The 20,551-nt window shown below is 37.8% G+C and overlaps 1 protein-coding gene across 1 annotated transcript in view; it reads right to left on the bottom strand.

Moving 5' to 3' along the window:
• The window catches only part of LOC109915204 (troponin T, fast skeletal muscle isoforms-like), a 39,935-nt gene extending 20,140 nt beyond the window's left edge, over positions 1-19,795 (bottom strand). The window contains exons 1-4 of the mRNA XM_048607315.1: positions 19,776-19,795; positions 19,532-19,539; positions 4,206-4,227; positions 3,205-3,250 (exon numbers count right to left, since the gene is read on the bottom strand). Of these exons, the coding sequence (XP_048463272.1) occupies positions 3,205-3,250; positions 4,206-4,227; positions 19,532-19,539; positions 19,776-19,795 (96 nt within the window). The remainder of the gene's footprint in view (positions 1-3,204; positions 3,251-4,205; positions 4,228-19,531; positions 19,540-19,775) is intronic.
• Positions 19,796-20,551: the final 756 nt, after the last annotated feature.

The raw sequence follows: 20,551 nt of genomic DNA on the forward strand, positions 1-20,551 counted from the left end.
ACATGGTACTCAGGTTGTGTTTCCTTCAAATTGACCCCATTTTCGCAAGAGTTTTAACCACTCTGTGGCAGTTACGAACTTTAAGAATCGTGAAAACTCTTGAAGGGAGGAGATGGTCTGTGGAACTGTCAAATGGTCTGGTTATTTGAATCCCCAGTCCATTATGAACTACATTAGCTGTTTGTTGTCATTTCTCCAAGGGCAATCATTATGTAATCCTTACTGTTTTGCAGTTTCTATAACTCAGTATTGGCTCATTAGAGTGTTGCAAGTTCACAGTTGATTGGCAACTCAAAAAGGTTATTAAAGACTGGTTATCTTTACTGCATCTTTATGAATGTTTATATTGGATTAAGTTCTTGAGGAACTTTTAGACTTTTGAATGGGCTTCCATGAATGGAAGTTTTTGTTAGTTATAGTAAAGGCAACAGTAGATATTTTGAACTCTATTTTACTTAATTTAGACATTATTTCTGAAGTAGATTACTACCTGAATGGCTATAAATTGGGAGAGGGGAGTGTGTAGCAGGACCTGTGCGACATTGTGCACCAGTCGCTGAAGGTAAGCATGAGGGTGCAGCAGGTGGTAAAGAAGGCAAATGGTATGTTAGCCTTCATTGTGAGAGGTTTCGAGTACAGGAGCAGGGATGTGTTGTGGCAGTTATACAGGATGTTGGTGAGGCCACACCTAGAATACAGTTTTGGTCTCATTTTCTGTGGAAGGATGCTCTTGCTCTCAAGGGAGTGCAGCGAAGGTTTACCAGACTGATTCCAGGGATGGTGGGACTGACGTACGAAGAGAAATTGACTGACTAGGTTGGGATTGTTTTTGCTAGAGTTCAGATGAATGAAGGGGAATCTCATAAAGACATGTATAATTCTAACAGGACTAGACAGGGTAGATGTAGGGAGGATATTCCCATTGATGGGTGTGTCCAAAACCAGGGTCACTGTCTGAGGATTCAGGATAGACGATTTAGGACGGAGATGAGGAGACATTTCTTCACCCAAAGAGTGGTGAGCCTGTGGAATTCATTACCACAGGAAGTAGTTGATGCCAAAACATTGAATGTATTGAAGAGATGGCTAGATATAGCAGTTGGGGCGAATGGGATCAAAGGGGAGAAAGCAGGTTTAGGCTATTGAGTTGAATGATAAGCCATGATTGTGATGAATGGCAGAGCAGGCTAGAAGGGCTGAAAGGCCTCCTCCTGCTCCTATCTTCTATGGGTGTATCTTTCTAGGAGGTGTGGCTATGTTGAATAATTTGTGTGCAGGCAGGGAAGGGGAAAGGCCAAAGGACAATGAGTGGGAGGGGCAGAGATGGAAGTAAGTTGACTTGGAGTGTATTAAAGACCATTGGGAATGGGTGGGGTGGTTTGATGGGTATGGGCTAGATGACCTTATTTTGTAAGAAAACAACTGGGGTGATGTCCCACAAAATCAAGGCAGGTCTTTAAAACTGTCCCCCTTAGCCTTTGGCAGCCCCATAGCTGGCTCCATTCTGCAGCTCCCAGCAGTAACATGGATCCCACATTTTGGAGAGAACAGGAAGGTTTCCTGACTTGAGCTAGCCAATCACGCATGAAAATGCAGGCCTATGCAATTGTACATCACAACCTGAGCTGAGTTGAACATTGCTGGCATTCAGTTAGCGTTAAATTTGAAATAGTTTGGTTCCATGGTTCTTATAATAAATGCATTACTTGATATACTGATGAGGTATATCAACTAATTTTGCTCCTTAGTTTGTGCTGTATTGACTAATCTTGCTTGTGCCAAAGGCTGGAACAGGTTGTCTACAATAATGATTGAGAGCACAACACTGGATTAATTCATCACAACTGCAGTGGAAAAGTGATAGGAGTAGGGATAAACCATTTGGCCCCTCAAGCTTGTTCCACATTAAATGAGATTTGTCCTAATCTGCAACCTAACTCCCATCTTCCATAATACCCTTAGATAACAATAACTATCAACGTCAGATTTAAAACTTCCAACTGATTTCCTAATTTCTACAATTCTTTAAGTACAGTTTCCAAATTTTACTCCTGAAAGGTCTGGTTCTCAGGTTTAGATTATGCTCCTTCGTCCTGGAACTCACAACCAACGAGAGTAGTTTTCCCATATTTAATCCATTAAATTTGTAAAAACTTTCATCCAATCACCCTTCATCCTTCTAAATGCCAGAGAATACAACACTAGTTTGTGAAATTTCTGAAATTTAATCCTTTTCATCCAGGCATTTTCTCATAAACTAATGCTGTACATTACGTGTGCACTGCCCCAAGACCATACATGTACTTCCTTAGTATGGTGTCCAGAACTGTTCACAGTTTTCTAGGTGTAATCTAACCATTGTCTAGCTGAAACATGACTTCTACTCCTTAATAGTCTGATCTCCTCAACATAACGATCAGTGTTCCATTAATATTTTTGATTATTTTTGGTCATTGTTCATGACACTTTAAGGATTCATGTAAGTAGCTCCCTAAGCATTTTTTTTTAACCCCTATTGTTTCTAGCTTTACACCATTTGAAAGAATCTGTTTTGGGTCTTGGAGGGTGACCCCATTGGAGCCTAAATTGAAATCCATTTTGTCACAGTTTTCCCCATTCATGTAATATCAATACCCCCACTTTGTAATTTTACACTTGCAACTATATTGCTTACATGCCACTTTCATGTAGATATTCTGAAAAGATAGAAATAATGGTTCAAAGAGATTTTTGAACTTGTATTGTGATCTCATTGCTCCTTTTCTAGACAGGGAGAAAAACAATTATGCAGGATTCCTCCCTTCAGTACCCCTTACTGAGATGTGCACTTCCAGATATTGGTCAATGATACAATCTAAATTGGCATTATCTTGACAGGATTACATAGTATACTGATGCTAATTTTCTGCTTTCATTCATAACCTTTGAACCCTTAATTAAGTTTCAGTGAATTGCTGGTGGTTGTAGACCTTGCACCATGTTGAATACATCTCTATGGGAGAGGAGTGGTGACTGCTTTGAGAATGTAGAAAAACTAGCTCTTCACTAATTCCTCTTCAGAATAGAAACAAGATTGATGACCTTACAATTACTGCTAACATTTGATAATGGATGTTAATGAATAAATAAAGTTTCAAGAAGCCATCAATGAGAAAGCAAGCATGTCAGTAATGAATCATTTGTTGGATAATTTCCTGTACTCACATCAAAGTCAACTTTCTCTCCTTCTGGGATTTTGGGACCAGTCAGCCTGTTAAAAAAAAAGTAAGTAATGATACCTAGAACTTAGACTACAAAAGTTTTGGAAATGTTTTGCAAATTATTTCTTCATTTTGGTGAAAGATGTGTGTACTCTGGGGAATGAGACATTTTCAATTTCAATTATCCTAACTTCTACTCCCATGGCTCTGTATTGATTACTCTTGCTCACCACCACAATATTTTTTTTTCACATTAAAGACTGCACCAACTTTCTAGACATGTGGGGAAATCTGGTGGTCAGAGTTTGTCCACCCATTACACTATCCTTTACAAAGCCCTGAGTTTTTCAAAGTCACAGAAGTGATAATGACACCCTCTATTTAAAAGTCATCATTGTGGCTCCTTGCAATGTTGCTATAATCCTGGTCAGCATCTTTCAGATCCACATGTTGTCATTGTAGCCCCCACAATAATGCAATGTCCCTTCAGTTGTCTGGGTTAGTTCAGCAGGTCATTTTATTCTCAACCCCCAACCAAGGTATACCAAGCAAGACAGGGGAAGGTAATGAAAAGAAAACATAAACAAAGAGAAGAAAAAGAGATAAGGAGAAGTCTAACACTTTTGCACTCCAACAATGGGGCGTGCTCAAAGGGAACAAATATCATAGAATTAAAGTTAGTTCCTTCGAGCAATGTTCAATGCAGAAAACATGGGGAATCACATGCATTTGTCTGGAACTTAGAAAGAGAGAGCCATTAAAGGTCAGATAGAGGTAAGAGTGAAGGGAACAGTGAAAGAGAGAGTGAGATGGATGGCAAAGAAATAAGGGCAGAAGCAAAATTTTAAACCAGCAGAAGTGGGACGGAGAAAACAAGAGAAAGAAAAGGAAGTACGGTCTGAAAGAAAGACATATTAAACAAGGAACTGAAGGAGAAGTAAGAGCAAGAAGAAGGCCTACTGCTCCATTAACTAAACCTTCAAATTGTAACAAATCACTACTCACTTCATCCTTGGCTTCTCCTCCTCTGTAGCAAAATTAAAAAAAGGAAAAAATAAATTAGATATATTATCCAAAATTAAAAACAAAGTACAGCATCAAAATATTGTATTTTAAAAAATCTACAGCCTTACAAATAAAATTATGTATTTCTTCTCAATTTTTCCTTTAATTTCCTGAAGGTGTTGACTCCTTGTTAGGACGGTCCTACAGATGATGGATATTGTTCAATATCCGCACCAAATGCCAACTATTCAAGTGTGATTATTTATCAGTGTATAAGAGCAGGTTACTCATTCACAGCAACAATCAGAGCTGAACCTGCTCCCATATGCACATATGATTCTCTCTCACAGACATTTTCTACCATCCATTCTGGAATAGCAGTCAGAAACTAGGAGCCTGATTAATAATTTCTTCCTGGCCGATTAAGTGTTACCAAACATCTGAAACACTACCGAAACACGAGTCAACAGCTTAAGAACAAAATAGGAGCTGGGGAGGAAAATAAAGAACAATAAAAACAAACTGAGAAGATTACATTAACAAAATAGAACAGTGCCTTATCATTTTCAATAAAGTCAAAATTAACAAAATTGTGAGTTAAAGAGTGGCTGTGCTCTGGTTTGTCTGGTAAAGCATAGGTAAGTCAATAGTTAACATACCAACAAAAATAAAACTGATTTTTAATAAAACACACAGGGAATGAGGCACTTCACAGATTTGATCAATTTTTCAAAACATGGTGTATTTTATTCCGTTTTCAGCAGCAGAATATTGTGATTCTAGGATTCTCAAATTGTTAAATGTTAAAAGAGGTCAATTTTTATAAATTAATATTTAAGGCAGACTTATCATCTGCTAATCTGGGGGAATGAATCTGTTATAACAACATAGAAAAGAACCTATGAACGTAGGCTCCACATTTCTACCATCCACCTATAAACACAGCTAACAGCGAAAATGCTCTCTCACTCATATCTTTAACCTCACTGTCTTGCCTGTAGTGATTGTAACAAGGTCAGCCAGTTGGACCTCATAGAAAATGAGTTCCTTGATTGGGGCTGCTAATCAGAGAGTCCTGGCTGATAGATAAGAACAGGAGTGTCTGACATCCTGTTCACTCTGAGATCTGGCTTTGAGGGAGCTGGATCAGTGTCGAGGACCATGCATGTGTAAATAAAGGGTGATTTGGTGACAGGATACTGACCTCTGTGCGGAGTTATTTCATTGCCTAGTAGAAGAACCTAAATATTCAACAATCATGAAGTTTTTAAAAATTAGCTTTTGATTTTATAGGTGTTTTCCCAATTAAACCACATATACTTTGAATAGCTTGAATTGAAGTTGTGTGTTGTATTTGTTTTGCCTCATTTGTTTACTATTTTGTGTACTGTGTTGAGGTCTTTGCCCAACATTAGTCTTAATTTCAACATCCGAGTAATGCCTGCAGCCTGATATAACTCCTTCCTAGTTTCCAAGCCTTAGGTACTGTGTATATGGAACAACAATCTATCAAATTGTTCTCACTGCCACGACTGTTATTCAGCCATAGGTTGAGGAAGTCATTACGGCAACAATGTTTGACATGAAATTAGTGCATTTGTCTTTTGCACCATCTATTCCAGTTTACAGGCCATTGGACCCCTGCCCTTTTCATGCTGGAGCGCTGAGCACTGATGTCCACCAGCAGCACTGGCATAACATAGCAAAAAAAAATTAACTTCCAGTCATTATCTATGCAAAGAAGAATGATGGGGTGGGGTCTAAAGGAAACACAATTATCTTACTACCACTACTTATCAATGGGACATGAGAACTGAACTGTCATTGAGATACAGTGGGCCATTAAAAATGAATAAATACCCTATCCTTGAAGCATGCTGCCTTCAGAAAAAGTGACAAACACTGCTTCCTGTTCGTTCACAAACACACTGGACAATCACACTGAAATGCAACATTGCGTCTTTTACATGTGAGATCACTGTAATGAAAACCACACACACAGTTGTTCTTCCCAACTGAAGCAAAATGTTTGCACAGAACTTTCAACACTTATCCCAACATCAGGTCACATTGCTATTAAAGCTAGTTAAAATGCTGATACCCTTTGACTGTACCAACTACCTATCTAGTAAGTGATGCATTTCCCTTCAGAAATGAAAAATAAAAGAGAAAAAGGGGACAAAATGCTATCCTGCATGAATTTTGTAAATAACTTTTCCATTTTAAAAGTATCCCCTTTGTCTTTTTCAAACAAAAGCATGGCAGTAGGTGCGTGCACATTAAATCCATTTTCCTGTTCCCCCTGCACTCCAACTTGTAGTCTTTTCCTCAATTTAGCCAGATCTTCCTACTGTGGAGAAGGTCTACAGCCTTCTACCAAAACTTCTGTCAATACTGCTAATTGTGCAGCAATGTCACCCAACTAACATTTAACATCTTTATTTGTCACATTCTGCTACCAACAATATCAGCAAAAACACACACTAAACCTCAAAGAAATTAGACTGTTTTTGAAATGAAGACAGACTTATGAAACTGACAGTGTAATAGACAACATTAATATTTTAGCAATCAACACAGTGAATAAAACCAAAAATAGCCAGGTTGTAAAGTTTTAATGAACACTGCAGTGAAATCTGTTAGTCAAAGTGCTTGTTGAATCCTGCAGCCATATAATGTTTTATATGGCTGCTGTTGGATCATCTCAAGCCACACATTTAGAAGAATTAACCCCAGAGAACTGGGGGAAGGGGAAGGCAGTTAGAGTTCAGTGGGGTGAATTTACATTGATGATAAAGCAAAAATACCGTCTTCTTCTTCGTTTCCATAAACTGTACATTGCAACAAAAAACACAACAGAGCAAAACAAACATTAAGTCAATGTATTCTGGACAGTTATTTCACTTAAGTGAAACTTGTAGACTGACTGTGGCCTTGCACTGAGCCATACTGCTCTAAAGATTCAAGGATCTAGACACATTGTTGAACGGAAGTCGGAGTCAATCACGGTCTGATTTCAGTTGGATGTGTACGTGATTGTACTCTGACTTATTTCTCACATTTAAATTAAACTAACTCTAAAGTTACTGAAGTTTCAGATGGGGCTCATTTTACAGGTTGCTCATTATCCTACCATTTTATTATCAACTAAACCCCTCTGTTTGACGTTATCCTGCTTCACTCTGGCATGTTATGGTAGTTCAGAATCACCTGTACATGAAACGAACTGCGTCAATATGAGCAGTGATTATGCTCAGTAAGAATCAGCAATGTGAACATAAACAGCTGCCTTCTAACTTCCAACATAGCTTCAAACCTCTGAACCTTCTGATATAAACGAGCACAAATCTGACCTCACATGTTCAAATATATTCATTACTTTTATAACTATATGTGAATAAAATGTTTCTGGATGTACATAAAATGATACATATAAGCAATATCTCCTTATTTAGTTATTTGCTAATGCTGTAACTTTCCATTCCTTGACTACAATTACGAAATTGGAATTACATGTTGGACAGAACTGTCTGTAGTTTATCCAAGAGCAAACTCTGCAGCTAAACAAATCTACTGATGTGCCACAATTATTAGATGATAAAGTATATAGACATCAACACACAAATATAGAACCTTCACAATTGAGATGCAACTTTGGGTTCTGAAGATTATCAAAAAACCCCCACAAATTATAGATTCAATGATGCATTTTTAAATTAAATCCCAAATTGGTGGTTTAAAATTTAGACAACACCAAAATAAAACAAACGCCATTTCTTCCACATGATACTTTTTCAGAGCAGGATGATCAAGTTGTTTAATAAGGCTTTAAAATGCAAATCGAATATTAATACGATCATAAGAATCCAATATGGTGCTCGCCTGAGTCATGCATGCACCTTGATAACCTGGCAGCCTCTGCAAAGGCTCAGGTTACATAGTAGCAGGCAAGAATCAAGCGGAAAATGGATGTTAAGTTTTTGCACAGCTATGTTAACTAGGCTAGGCAAGTGGATCACAATTGCCTCCATTGTCACATGATCTGACAGTATCAAAATGGAACTGAACTGATGCACTCTCTGAAAATGAGACTTAGAATAACTTAGAATCTGATGCATGATTGGAAAAAAACAGCAGAGAATAACATACCTTCATCATGGTGTACTTCTGTGAGAGATCAGGTACATGCAGTGAGCAGCAAATACAAAGAAGCAAAAATATGTTAATATTGAGTGTTAAAGAGCAAAAAAAAAGTCAATGTGGCTGATGCAGGACTACCCCAAGTTGAATCAGCAAACTGTTAAATTAAACATAAGAGGGCCCCCTTTCCAGTTTTGCCAGATTACTCATTTTGCAATTATATCTATCCCCAGAATAATTAATAGCACCACAGTTAAATTTTGAAATTGCTTCTCGTGCTCGTGTTAACAAAAGCTGTTCAAATTACATTGAATAAAACTCCTTTCTATAGGAAATAATGAAATACACTCCAATATGTCACTTAACAAATAATGAAGATAATGGGTGATGTGCAGTCATTCAGGATATAGATGAATATGCAATAATGATGAAGCATCCAGAATGAATGAAGATGTTCAAGGATGAAAACTGATGGAAAATGCAAAGGATATGGTCTAATGAGAGATAATAATTCAGTGGAATGATTGTGCATGATGGCATGGGAGAATTTTTAAAAAATGAATATGATGAGAAATGGAAATAAACAAAAAAGAGGAAAATAATGATTAGAAGGAAGGAAATGCTAACAAAAGAAAAATAGAATGGAAGTAAAGCAGGAGAAGGTTGTCTTCCAGATATAACAATTCATGTCATATCAATTGCTATTTTATAACTGAGGTTCACAGATTTTTGTTAGTCAAATGTATTAAATGGCATGGGCAAAGATGGATGTGCGGAGTTAACAGCCACAAACTTATGGAATAACAGAACAGGATTGAGGATTAAATGAACAACTCCTGTTTGTATTTTCCCATACAATGCCAGAATGCTGGTTGCAATTTCCCTACCACACAGCTCCCCTTTTCCCAAACTCTGTTTTGGTTTGGACACGTAAAAAAGATGTCAATATAACTTAGATTATATTCTGTAGGTAAACACTTGTTCACAGCGTCAATTCCCCTCTCAATTTGAAGCCAGTCTCTTGACTCACATCCATTAAATCTGTGTCCAACTATTTTCCTCAGATAGCCCCACTAAGAAAAGATCTTTATTAGAATTTCTCTTCTAACGAAGTTTTAACAAACAGGAAGTTTACAATAAGCATCCTTACAATAGGTTGTGAAATTATTTGTTTTTGAGTAATGTCATAGTTATCGCTAATTAATGAAGCCCAAATGTCAATCAGGCGAGTACCTCAGAAGTGAATAGGGCCCAGTTAAGATAGTGCTAATTGGGAGTAGAGCAAGAACAGAGTAACAAGTCTCTATGCAACTATGTTAACAGAGTTTACCAAGGCAGGGAGAGTTAAAATGATCCCCATTATCACTAAATCCAAATTTCCCAAAATATACCTAGTCCAAATGTTTCCTGAAAAGGAGAATTGGACTAACAGACAGCAACATACCTTCTTCGATGTATGCTTCTGGGAGATGGCAGGGACATGCAGCGAGTAGCAAATATGAAGAAGCAAAATTCATGTTAATACTGAGCATCGGAGAGCAAAAGGTAACAACATGGCAGACATGAGACACCAAGAAGAATCAACAAATCATTCAACAGAATTCAAGAGGTCCTCCTTTCCAGCAACACTAAGTTAAACAGCTCAAAGACAGTGTAGCCCTTGAACAATTAATAGTGCTTAATTAATTCTTTGCAATATCTCTTATATGCATTATCAAAGTTGCTTAAACGACCCCTTCTTAAAATTGCTGAATATCTATAAGAAATGACATCAATGGAAATTTAAGACATCACATCATGAATGGAGATAATGAGTGATATGTAACATTGATAATAACCATGGAAACAGAATGATTAGGGTAAGGCAGGATAATTTGAGGGAAAGGATACAAATGGATTGAAGGAGATATTGAAGGATGCTCAATAATCAGGATGAGGATGTAGAATGTTTAGGGATAATTATGGAAACAGCCTTATTTGAGGATGATGAAAACTACAAGATTAATGTGGATATTTTAGAATACAGAATGATTGAGGATAGTCAAGGGAATACAATTGTGAGAATTATGAAACAAACAGATTTATTCGAGATAATGGAGGATACACAATGTGGAGAATAATGGAGGATACATAACATGGAGGATAATGGAATATACAGAACTATCGAACAAGGTTAACTAAGCGTAAAAAAGTGAAGGTGAGATAAAGAAACAAAGAGAAACAATAAAAGGGGAAATTGTGATCGAGAAAAGGTAAACGACAGAAAGGCAGAATGAAAAATGCAAAACAGTAGAATGAAGAAAATAATCAACATACCAATGGAAAAGAAAGGGAGAGAATTTTTTTTGAAAAAATGAAACTAGATAAGAACTAAGGAGATGAAGAATAAGAAAAGATCAGCATGATGAAAAGGAAAAATGTGTGAGTAAAGATAGATGAACAAAGGAAATATGAGATAATGTTAGATTGCACTACATACCTTCTTCAGGAACCTCTTCTGAAGATGATATTAGCATGTAGCAAGCAGATAAGCAGCAGCGCATGAAATCAAAAGATACATGATGAAAAAGCAGAAAGAAATTATTTTGACACAAATATGTTATATCAGGAGGAACTGGTATATAATTAAAAATAGATCGGCTAAAGAGCAAAATACCATACCTTTACACCATTAGAACAACTTCCACTGCAGTTCACTTTAGCATGCATAAAAACAATCGAATTGTTGAAATAAAGGTCAATGTGTTACACATGAACTCAAACAAAAAAAAACGCAAGTATCATTCCAACATCCTTAAATTCCTGACATTTCAGATTTACTCCTTTGCTAAAAGGCAATCAAAACAGCCTAACTGGCAAATGTTCAAATGTAGAACCATCTTCCTGTATATTATTATTGAGCTTGAAACCTGTATTGCAGAATTCTAAAAACAAATCAATTCACTGTTCTATATACATGAAATTGTTTAATATATAATCTTCGATTGGTTGTATATGGACAGGGCAGCAAGGTTTGGGCTACAGTGAAATTGTTGCCTTCATTGCCTTTGAATTTGGAAAACAATATGAGTGGCAAAAATCCATTTTGAATGACACTACCATGGTTGAAAAGAATAGAACAAAATGCTAGATGAATCGAGAAGTAGTGACCATTAAATGCCAAATTGGATTTTGAAAATCTGAATGTGAATTTGAAAATCTGGCTTGGCTGATTTTTAAGTGTAAAGATGGTGAATTAGTGAACTCTTATAGTAACAATAGAATGCACTTTACAATGGAATGCACTTAAAATCAGTTTTGAGAAGCTGCATTTATGAACAGGGCCAACTATGCTCAAGATCAAACATTTTCTTACATCTCAAGCAGTTCCATTCACTGTGAAACATGACAATCAAGATGAATTCCACAACACTGAAACATAGTTATAAACTGAAATGTTAAACTCCAAATTCACTCAGCCATCAGTTATAATTATATATTTATTTATGTTTCCAAATTGAAACCAATGTGAAACCATGATCTATGCAGAAAGGGGTCATTTACCTCAGTTGGCTGGGCAGTTGGTTTGCAAAGCAATGTGATGCCAATAGCATGGGGTCAATCCCCTCACCGACTGAGGTTGCCATAAAGGACTCTCTTTCTAAACCTCTCCCCTCACCTGAGGTGAGATGGCCCTCAGGTTAACTCACCACCAATCATCTCTCTTTAATGAGAGAGCAGCCCTATGGTGTGGCAAGGCTATGGTGACTTGACTTGATATGCAAAAACCTTCGATAAATTGTTTTGGGACATAATTCAAATTCATTTTGACTTTGCACTTTTATAAGCAATCTCTTTGTCTTTGCGGTATCCTTAAACACCCAACTTAAAATTGTACCAGAGAACCAATAGGTACATAAATATTTCTTCTTGAAATTAATAGGGAGGTCCCTGATGACTGAAGATACCAAAGAGATTCTGGCAGAATGCAATGTCACAAATGTATGCCTACAATTTAAGGAAAAGGAAAGAGAGAAAATGTAGAATACGAATAGACATTAGGGAAAATGTTAGAATCTATAAAGGATGCAACATCTATAGACTTAGAAAATAATGATATGTTTGTGAAGAGACAACACATGATGACAGGGAAATCAAGTTTGATAAACGTGTTAGATTTTTTTGATGAAGTATGGATGTGGAAGTAGCTGTTGTTGTGTATTTGGATTTTTGGAAAGTTTTTGATAGGGTCTTGCACAGTACATTATTGAGTGAAGATCTCTTGGGATTAGGGATAATGTACCAGTACAGATTAGGAATTGGTTACCTGACAGATTACAGAGGGCAAGAATAAATAGGTCATTGTCAGATGACAGGCTGTTACTAGTGGGTATTACAAAGAATAGTGCTTGGACCAAAATGTTCACAACCTACACAAATGATTTGGATGTGGGGATCAAATGAAATATTTCCAATTTGATAATGACACCAAACAAGGTAGGGATATGATTTATGAGGAGAGTGTAATGAGGCTTCAGAAAGTTAACTGAATGTGCAGGAACATGGCAGATGGAATATGATGTGAATAAATACGAGGTTATCCACTTTGGTAGATAAAAAAAATGCAGAGTATTTCCTAAATGGTGAGAGTTTGGAATATATTGGTACCAGAGGAATCTGTAGATACTAGGTGAGGACAAGATTAGGCTCAATTGTGATGCTGCAAGTCAGATCCTACCTATGCTCACATGTGAAGAAATCTCCAGTGGCTAAGACACAGGAGAAAGCATAGAAGCTTTGTAGCTAGTTTAAAAAGAACAATTCTAAAATGCCTGCTTTTTGTGATATCACAAACATTAAGAGTGCTGGAATTGTTTTTGTGGTGTTAAGTTATATAAGTAAAAGATGGCATTGGGAAAAACAAAGAACAGTTAGGAATCATCTTCATTACCTCCCTCTTCATGTTCTTCATGTTCTTCATGTTCTTCATGTTCTGTAATCCAACACCAGAGATAATAGTTGATGATTATTCGCAGCAAACTCTGACTTCATCACTTAAACTGCCTTCACCATGGGTATCGAATACAAGCATCATGCAGAGAATTCTGAACCATTAGCCAGCTGTAAATTGGAAAAGCTGAAACCACTCTACTTAGATGATCCCATCTTTCATCCCTAATCTGACCAAAATTAATCTCTCTCATTTAGAGCACAATTTGGGACAATACAATTTGTCATAGCCTCCTAAACTGAAGACGGAAAAAAAAAACAGCCAGAAATCTCAATCAGTGACCTCTGTAAGAAAATGCACAAATAGGAAGCTCAGGTCAGAACAGGATCAGATACGATCATGAGATAGTGGGAACTGCCGATGCTGGAGAATCTGAGATAACAAGGTGTAGAGCTGGATGAACACAGCAGACCAAGCAGCATCACCTAGCTCTCCTGCTCCTCTGATGCTGCTTGGCCTGCTATGTTCATCCAGCTCTACACCTTGTTATCTCAGATACGATCATGATGCTTTATCTGACATACTGACACTCACTACCCAGGTTCACAGATGAAGAACCAGCCACTTGAAACCGATCCAGAGGCCTGACAATAGCCATGAGTCAGGATTAGTTATACTGGTATGAATAGTTAGACTGGAAACAGTTTGTGGCAAGGCTTAAGTTGAAGAAGCTACTTTGAAAATTATTGCAGAAAGTTAGTGCTTTCTGGCAAGGAGGAAGAATTCTGTGGAAGCCATTTTTAAAAATTCTTATATTCAGAAGGTTATGACAAAAAAAACCTCCATGTCACCAAATTCACAAAACATTTCTTTTTATTCATTCAGGAGATGGGGTTCATTGACCAGCCCTAATCTCCTATGAGAAGGTGGCACTGAGCTGCTTTCTTGAACTGTTGAAGCTCATTTGGTGTAATTGCACCCACAGTGCTGTTAAGGAGGCAGTTCCAGTGAAGGAACAGTGGTTTGTTTCCAAGTCAGAATTGTGACTGACTTGGAGTGGAACTTGCGGGCAGTAGTGCTCCAACGTACCTGCTGCCCTTGGTCTTCTAGATGATAGTCATAGGTTTGGAAGATACTGTTGGAAGACCCGTGATGAGTTATTGCAATACATCTCGTGGATGATACACATTGCTGCTACTGAATACCAGTAGCAAAGGGATGAATGTTTTTTGATGTGATGCCAATCAAGTGGGCTGCTTTACCCAGGATGGATGTCTCTTTAACATTGTTGCAGCTGCATTCATCCAGGCAAGTGGGGAGTATTCCATCACATTCCTGGTTTGTGCCCCCTAAATGTTGGAGTTCAAGAGGTAAGTTATTCACTGCAGAATTCCCAGTCTCTGACCTGATTTTGTCAAATATTTACATGGCTAGCCCACTTTAGTTTTGTGGCCAAAGGTAACCCACAGGATGTTGATAGTGGGAAATTCAGCAATGGTAATGCCATTGGATGTCAAGGAGCGATGGTTAGATTCTCTCCAGTTGGAAATGGTCATTGTCCGGCAATTATGTGGCATGAATATTACTTGCCACTCATAAATCCAAGCCTGGATATTATTCAGGTCTTGCTGCAAATAACAAACATTAAAGTGAGGTACAAGGTAAAACTTGTAGACACTAACAGAGGAAGAGAAGGTATTCAAAAAATATTGAAGTGGGAAGGTGGAGAGTTAAGACAGAAAATTTCCGTGAACAATGAACTGCCCTCTATTCATAATGATAGCTGTGTACTGCCAACTTCAATGCTGTTAGAAGACCAAGAATAATCAGAAGATCCAAACTGAATTTGCAGTTCAATGATGGAAGCTTCCAAACTCAGAAATGCTTTACATAATACTGAAATACAATTTAAAGAAAATATAACATAAAAAAGAACTTAGAAGTACTTTTGGAAAATTGAAAACTTATTAATTCAAATCATAGTCTGAAATAAACCAACAATAAAGCAGATAAATTGTATAGGCTATGCAGACATACAGATTAAGTGAATACGAAGAGAGCATTCAAATAATTTTAAAATAATTAAAAATAATATTATTAATACATTTTTGAAGTGCTTCATAAAGGTATACTTTCATACTGTATCTATCAATACATACATATAAAACATTTACATATGTAGAAAGTACAGAATAATTTAAAATAATAAGTTATATATCAGATTTGTATGTATATATCACTTTATCATTGCAACTTAATGGAAATGTTACTTTAAAGTTTCAGCAGAGATTTGTATGTTACTGATTAGCCCCTTGGTTAAAATATGCGAGTCATGAATTCATACAGATGCAAGTATGGGCAATGATAAACTAAGGGATAACGTCAACCACAATACAATTAGCAATTGCTACCATGTTGCCAATTGTGACTGAGAACACAGTGGGTCAACTGATATAAAAAAGAATGGCAGAACCTTCAACAATTTCAGTGGTGTAAAATGAGCAAGGTTGAATTGACTGACCATTATGCACCCTGCCTGACTTTCCATTTGCTTCATTAAAAGTTGGTTTGTTTTCAAAAAGAAAATTGTGATTAAATATTTAAATAATATAAAAGCATTGCTGTGAACTTATGCAACACCCTCCAACATTATTTTGGCCATCACAGAATCACAGATTGTTATGTTGCAGAAAGAGGCCATTTGATCCATTGTGTCTACACCAGATCTGCAAATGAGCATCCGGCTTCAGGCCTTTCTCTTGCCTTTTCCCCATAACCATGCACATTATTTCTATTTAAATAATTATCCAATTCTCTCTTCAATGCCTCAGTTGAACCTGCCTCCACATGAAATCCAGGCAGTGAAATCCAGACTGAACGACTCATTGTATTAAAACGTATTTTTCTCACAATACGTTTACTTCTTTTGCAAATCACTTTTAATCTGTGCTGTGTCACTCTTTGTCCTTTTGCAATTAGCAACATTTTCTTCTTATCTACTCTGTCCAGACCTCTTATGACTTTGAAAAACTTCAGTTAAATCTCCTCTGAGACTTGTCCTCAAAGAAAGCACACCCAACACCTCCAATCTATCCTCATAACAGAAGTTTCTCATTCTAAAACCATTTTTGATAATCTCTTCTGCACCTTCTCCAATGTATTCGCATTCTTTCTAAAGTCTGGCACACAAAGTAATGAATGATACTCCAGCTGAGGTCTAACTAGTTTCCTGTACAAGTTCAGCATAATCTTCCCGCTCTCATTCTCTAAGACCTCATGAATAATGCTATGGATATCGTATGCTTTATTGACCACTTTCATCATACATTATACAATCCCTACAATGTGGAAAGAGGCCATTCGGCCAAACAAGTCCACACTGTCCCTCGGAAGAGCATCCCACCCAGACTCACCACCATCCCACACCCCCCCAACCTTTCCCTGTCACCCTGTATTTCCCACGGCTAATCCACTTAACCTACACATCCCTGGACACTATGGGCAATTTAGCATGGTCAATCCACCTAACCTGCACATCTTTGGACTATGGGAGGAAACCGTAGCACCTGGAGGAAACCCAAATGGACACGGGGAGAATGTGCAAACTCCATACACAGTCACCTGAGGCTGGAATTGAACCTGGGTCCCTGGCACTGTGAGGCAGCAGTGCTAACCACTGAGTCTGTTCTGCCATGTTTAATACCTGATGCACTTACACTCTTGGATATCTCTGATCTTGTGCATCCTTTAGAGAAGCACCTTTTATTTTAAATTTAATTTCTTTTTCTAGCAAAATATATCATCTCACAGTTCTCTACATTGTACTTCATCTGCTGCCTGTTCACCCACTCCACCAACTTGGATCTTCTGAAGTTCTACATTGTCTTTACTAGTTTCATTGCTTCCAATAATAATTTAAAATAAACTTTTGCCTACTTAGGTTTGGCCATAATGCCTCTTCTTTATCAATTTTTAGCCCATTCAGCATCTCAACTACCACCTTTACCACATGGCTGTTCAGCTGTGAAGTAAAGTTTAAGGGTTCAATTTTAATTTACCATGGTCAATGTCAATAGGAGATTAATAAGTTTAAAGTGTCATCAGTAGACTTACAGCCCTGTGAACACCAAAAACCAGTCTGATGGCATTTACACAGAAGCAATACTCATTCCTTATGATGTGCATCTTTTGATGTTTATATACATAGGAGTCCAATTGCCATTTTAAGACTGGGCTGATCAGAGTATTCCTGAAACAGTATGATCACTTTCTCTCATGACACAGCTGAAGAATCCAGTCAAAAAGGAGATAGATGCAACAATATTCTAAAATGGCTAAAAAAAAAACAGTCTAGATGAGGTATTATAAAGGCTGGCTATATTTAAGGTTAATAATTCACCTGGACCAGATAAAAAATATCCAATAATACAAAGGAAATTATGAGTGGAAATTGTGGGAAGTATTGGTCATAATTTTCCAATCATCTGTAGATACCTGGATGATGTTAGAGAAATGGAGAATTGCAAGTGTGACGCTTTGTTCAAAAAAAGTGTAAGGATGAACCCAGCAACCACAGGCTATTTAGTTTAATATCTACTGTGGGTAAACATTTAAGAATAATAATCAGGGACAACATTACAGTATTGTGAACAAGTGTGGATTAATTAAGGAAAGCTCGTATGAATTCAGGTAACAGAGAGGATAGGTGAACCTTTTGTGGTTGATGGGGTGTATGTGGCCTTTCTAAAAGCATTTGGTTAAGTGCCAGATTGGTCAGCAAAGTTGAAACTCAAGGAATAAAAGAGACAATGTCAGCATGAATTTGTTGAGTGGCAGGAAACAGAAGTAAATGGTGAACATTTATCTTTTCAGACTGGAGGAATACAGTGGAGGTCTTTGGGGATTGATCAACTTACTCAAACTATATCAATGACTTAAACCTCCACACACTGGTTTAACCACAACCAAAGTATTGTACCAAATTTGGGTAGCAATCTTTAGGAAGGATGTGAAGGCTTTAGTGAATGTGCAGAAAAGATTTCTGAGAATTTTTCCAGGAATAAGGGACTTTGGTAATGTAGACAGAGAAGCTTTGATAAAAGTGTTCAAAATCATGAGGGGTCTAGGCAGAGTAAATAGGGATAACCTATTTCAGTTGACAGAAGGGCCAAGGACCAGAGGATACTGGGTTGAGGTGAATGATAAAAGAACCAATGATGATTTGAACCATAAATGTGGTTAGGATTTGAAATGTGTTGCCTTAGAGGATAGTGGAGATAGATTCAACTGCAACTTTCAGAAGGAAATTGGTAGCACCTGAAAATCAATCATAAAACGTACAAGGCTATCAGGAGTGGGATTAATTAGATTGTTACTGCAGAGTGCTAGCAAGGAAAAGATGGGTCAAATTACCTCCATTTGTGCTTGAAAACATTTTATTATCATAGAATCCCCACAGTGTGGAAACAGGCCATTTGGCCCAACAAGTCCACACCGACCGTCCAAAGAGCATCCCACCCAGACCCATCCCTCTAACCTTGCATTCCCATGGCTAACCCACACAGCCCGTAATATGGGGCAATTTAGCGTGGCCGATCCACCTAACTCACACATCTCTGGACTGTGGGAGGATACCGGAACACCTAGAGGAAAGGCACACAGACAGTTGCCCGAGGGTGGGAATCGAACCCAAGTTCCTAGTGCTGTGAGACAGCAGAGCTAACCACCGTGCTGCCCTTTAGATATATCGATACTTTGAAAAAGTGAGTTTCAAATTATTTTTGTGTGGTGGGGAGAAGCCAGAGTATTACATTAACTTCCCTCACCAAAAAATAACTGGCCCACTGCTGTCTTCGGTTACACTACCCTCACCATATTCCCTTGCTCCCTGCTCACCAGTCCCACATCACTCGCTATTAAGCTAGGCTGAACCTAACAGGGTACCCGCTTGTTAGTGAAGATCAGGTCCCAGAATACCTCTAGCCTTTTATTTGTTGGAAACTGGTGGGGAGGTTGACGTGCTCCGTAATTTCAAAACCCGCCGCCCCCAGAATTTAGGCCTGATTTGAAATCATTTTACATATCGCTATAGTAACTTACAGGGCCTCCGCAAAGTGAATAATTGTGAACAATTAGGCTTTAGAATGCATTAAAATTTCTCATTCTACAACAATTTTTTTGTAATAATTGCAGTGTATGCATGCGTAAAAACATGGCTTCATTATAGCTGTGCCGGCAAGTCACAAGATGGACTTACCTTCGTACCTGAAAGAGAAGATAAAACAATAGGTTACTCACCGGTAAAATGGACGGTGCAGACTCACACTGACATAGTATTAAAGTATTTAAGAACTAAAAGGAGTTACTAAGACACGTTTCTGGTCTGCAGTTTAAAAAATAGCACTAAATTGGTATCGAAACTGAGCTGGAGATGAGACAGGGTCATCCCAAACACTGGATAAGCTAAGTTTTAGTTAATATAACTTCAAATAAACACTTACACTTCTTCAGTGTCAGACATCTTCAACTGATCCCTTTAGATCTGTAAGAACCAAAGACAGAATCTCAATGAGAATGGGCTACATGGACCATCCTCTTCAGTTTTACAATTTAAAGAATGCGCTATGTAATGAAAACCACCAAACAGAAATAGCCTCACTAACAGTGCAGAGCTAATGTCGCCTTTTTTGATATTGTCAACAAAAATACAGGGAAAATAGCACAGCCGATAATACAGGAATCTGCATAGCTGCATTAGCAGCTTTCCATAGAGTTGACACCCCTCTGATCTATCCATACACTGATGGAATTATCTGCACAACCCTGACCAACCCATCTGGGAATGGCAAAATGAGATGGTGGGCTCTGTCCCACTTCCCTGATACGCACAGTGGCTGGAATAGAATGAGGAATATCTTGGAAATATACCTCAACAATGGTTTCGAACTTTCCTGTGTGTTCTGGATTTGTTTTTTTTCCCAAAAAGATTTGCGGGAAAGAAAGCTGCCCACTTTCAAACAGCATTCTTGATTCATTCCAAATCGAGGATACAGGACAAGGAAAGCAACGTTCAGGTGCACCATCCAGTGAAACGGTTTTCCAGACCAATGGATGCCTCCTCAATCAACGAGGTTCTCCCGTTGTTTCTCGTTTGGGAAAAGCTGTCAGCATAGATGGCCTCAGAGATAGTAGGAACTGCAGATGCTGGACAATCTGAGATAACAAGGTGCAGAGCTGGATGAACACAGCAGGCCAAGCAGCATCAGAGGAGCAGGAA

The sequence above is a fragment of the Rhincodon typus genome, chromosome 17 (genome assembly GCF_021869965.1).
Source record: "Rhincodon typus isolate 14 chromosome 17, sRhiTyp1.1, whole genome shotgun sequence".
NCBI classification, from domain to species: Eukaryota; Metazoa; Chordata; class Chondrichthyes; order Orectolobiformes; family Rhincodontidae; genus Rhincodon; species Rhincodon typus.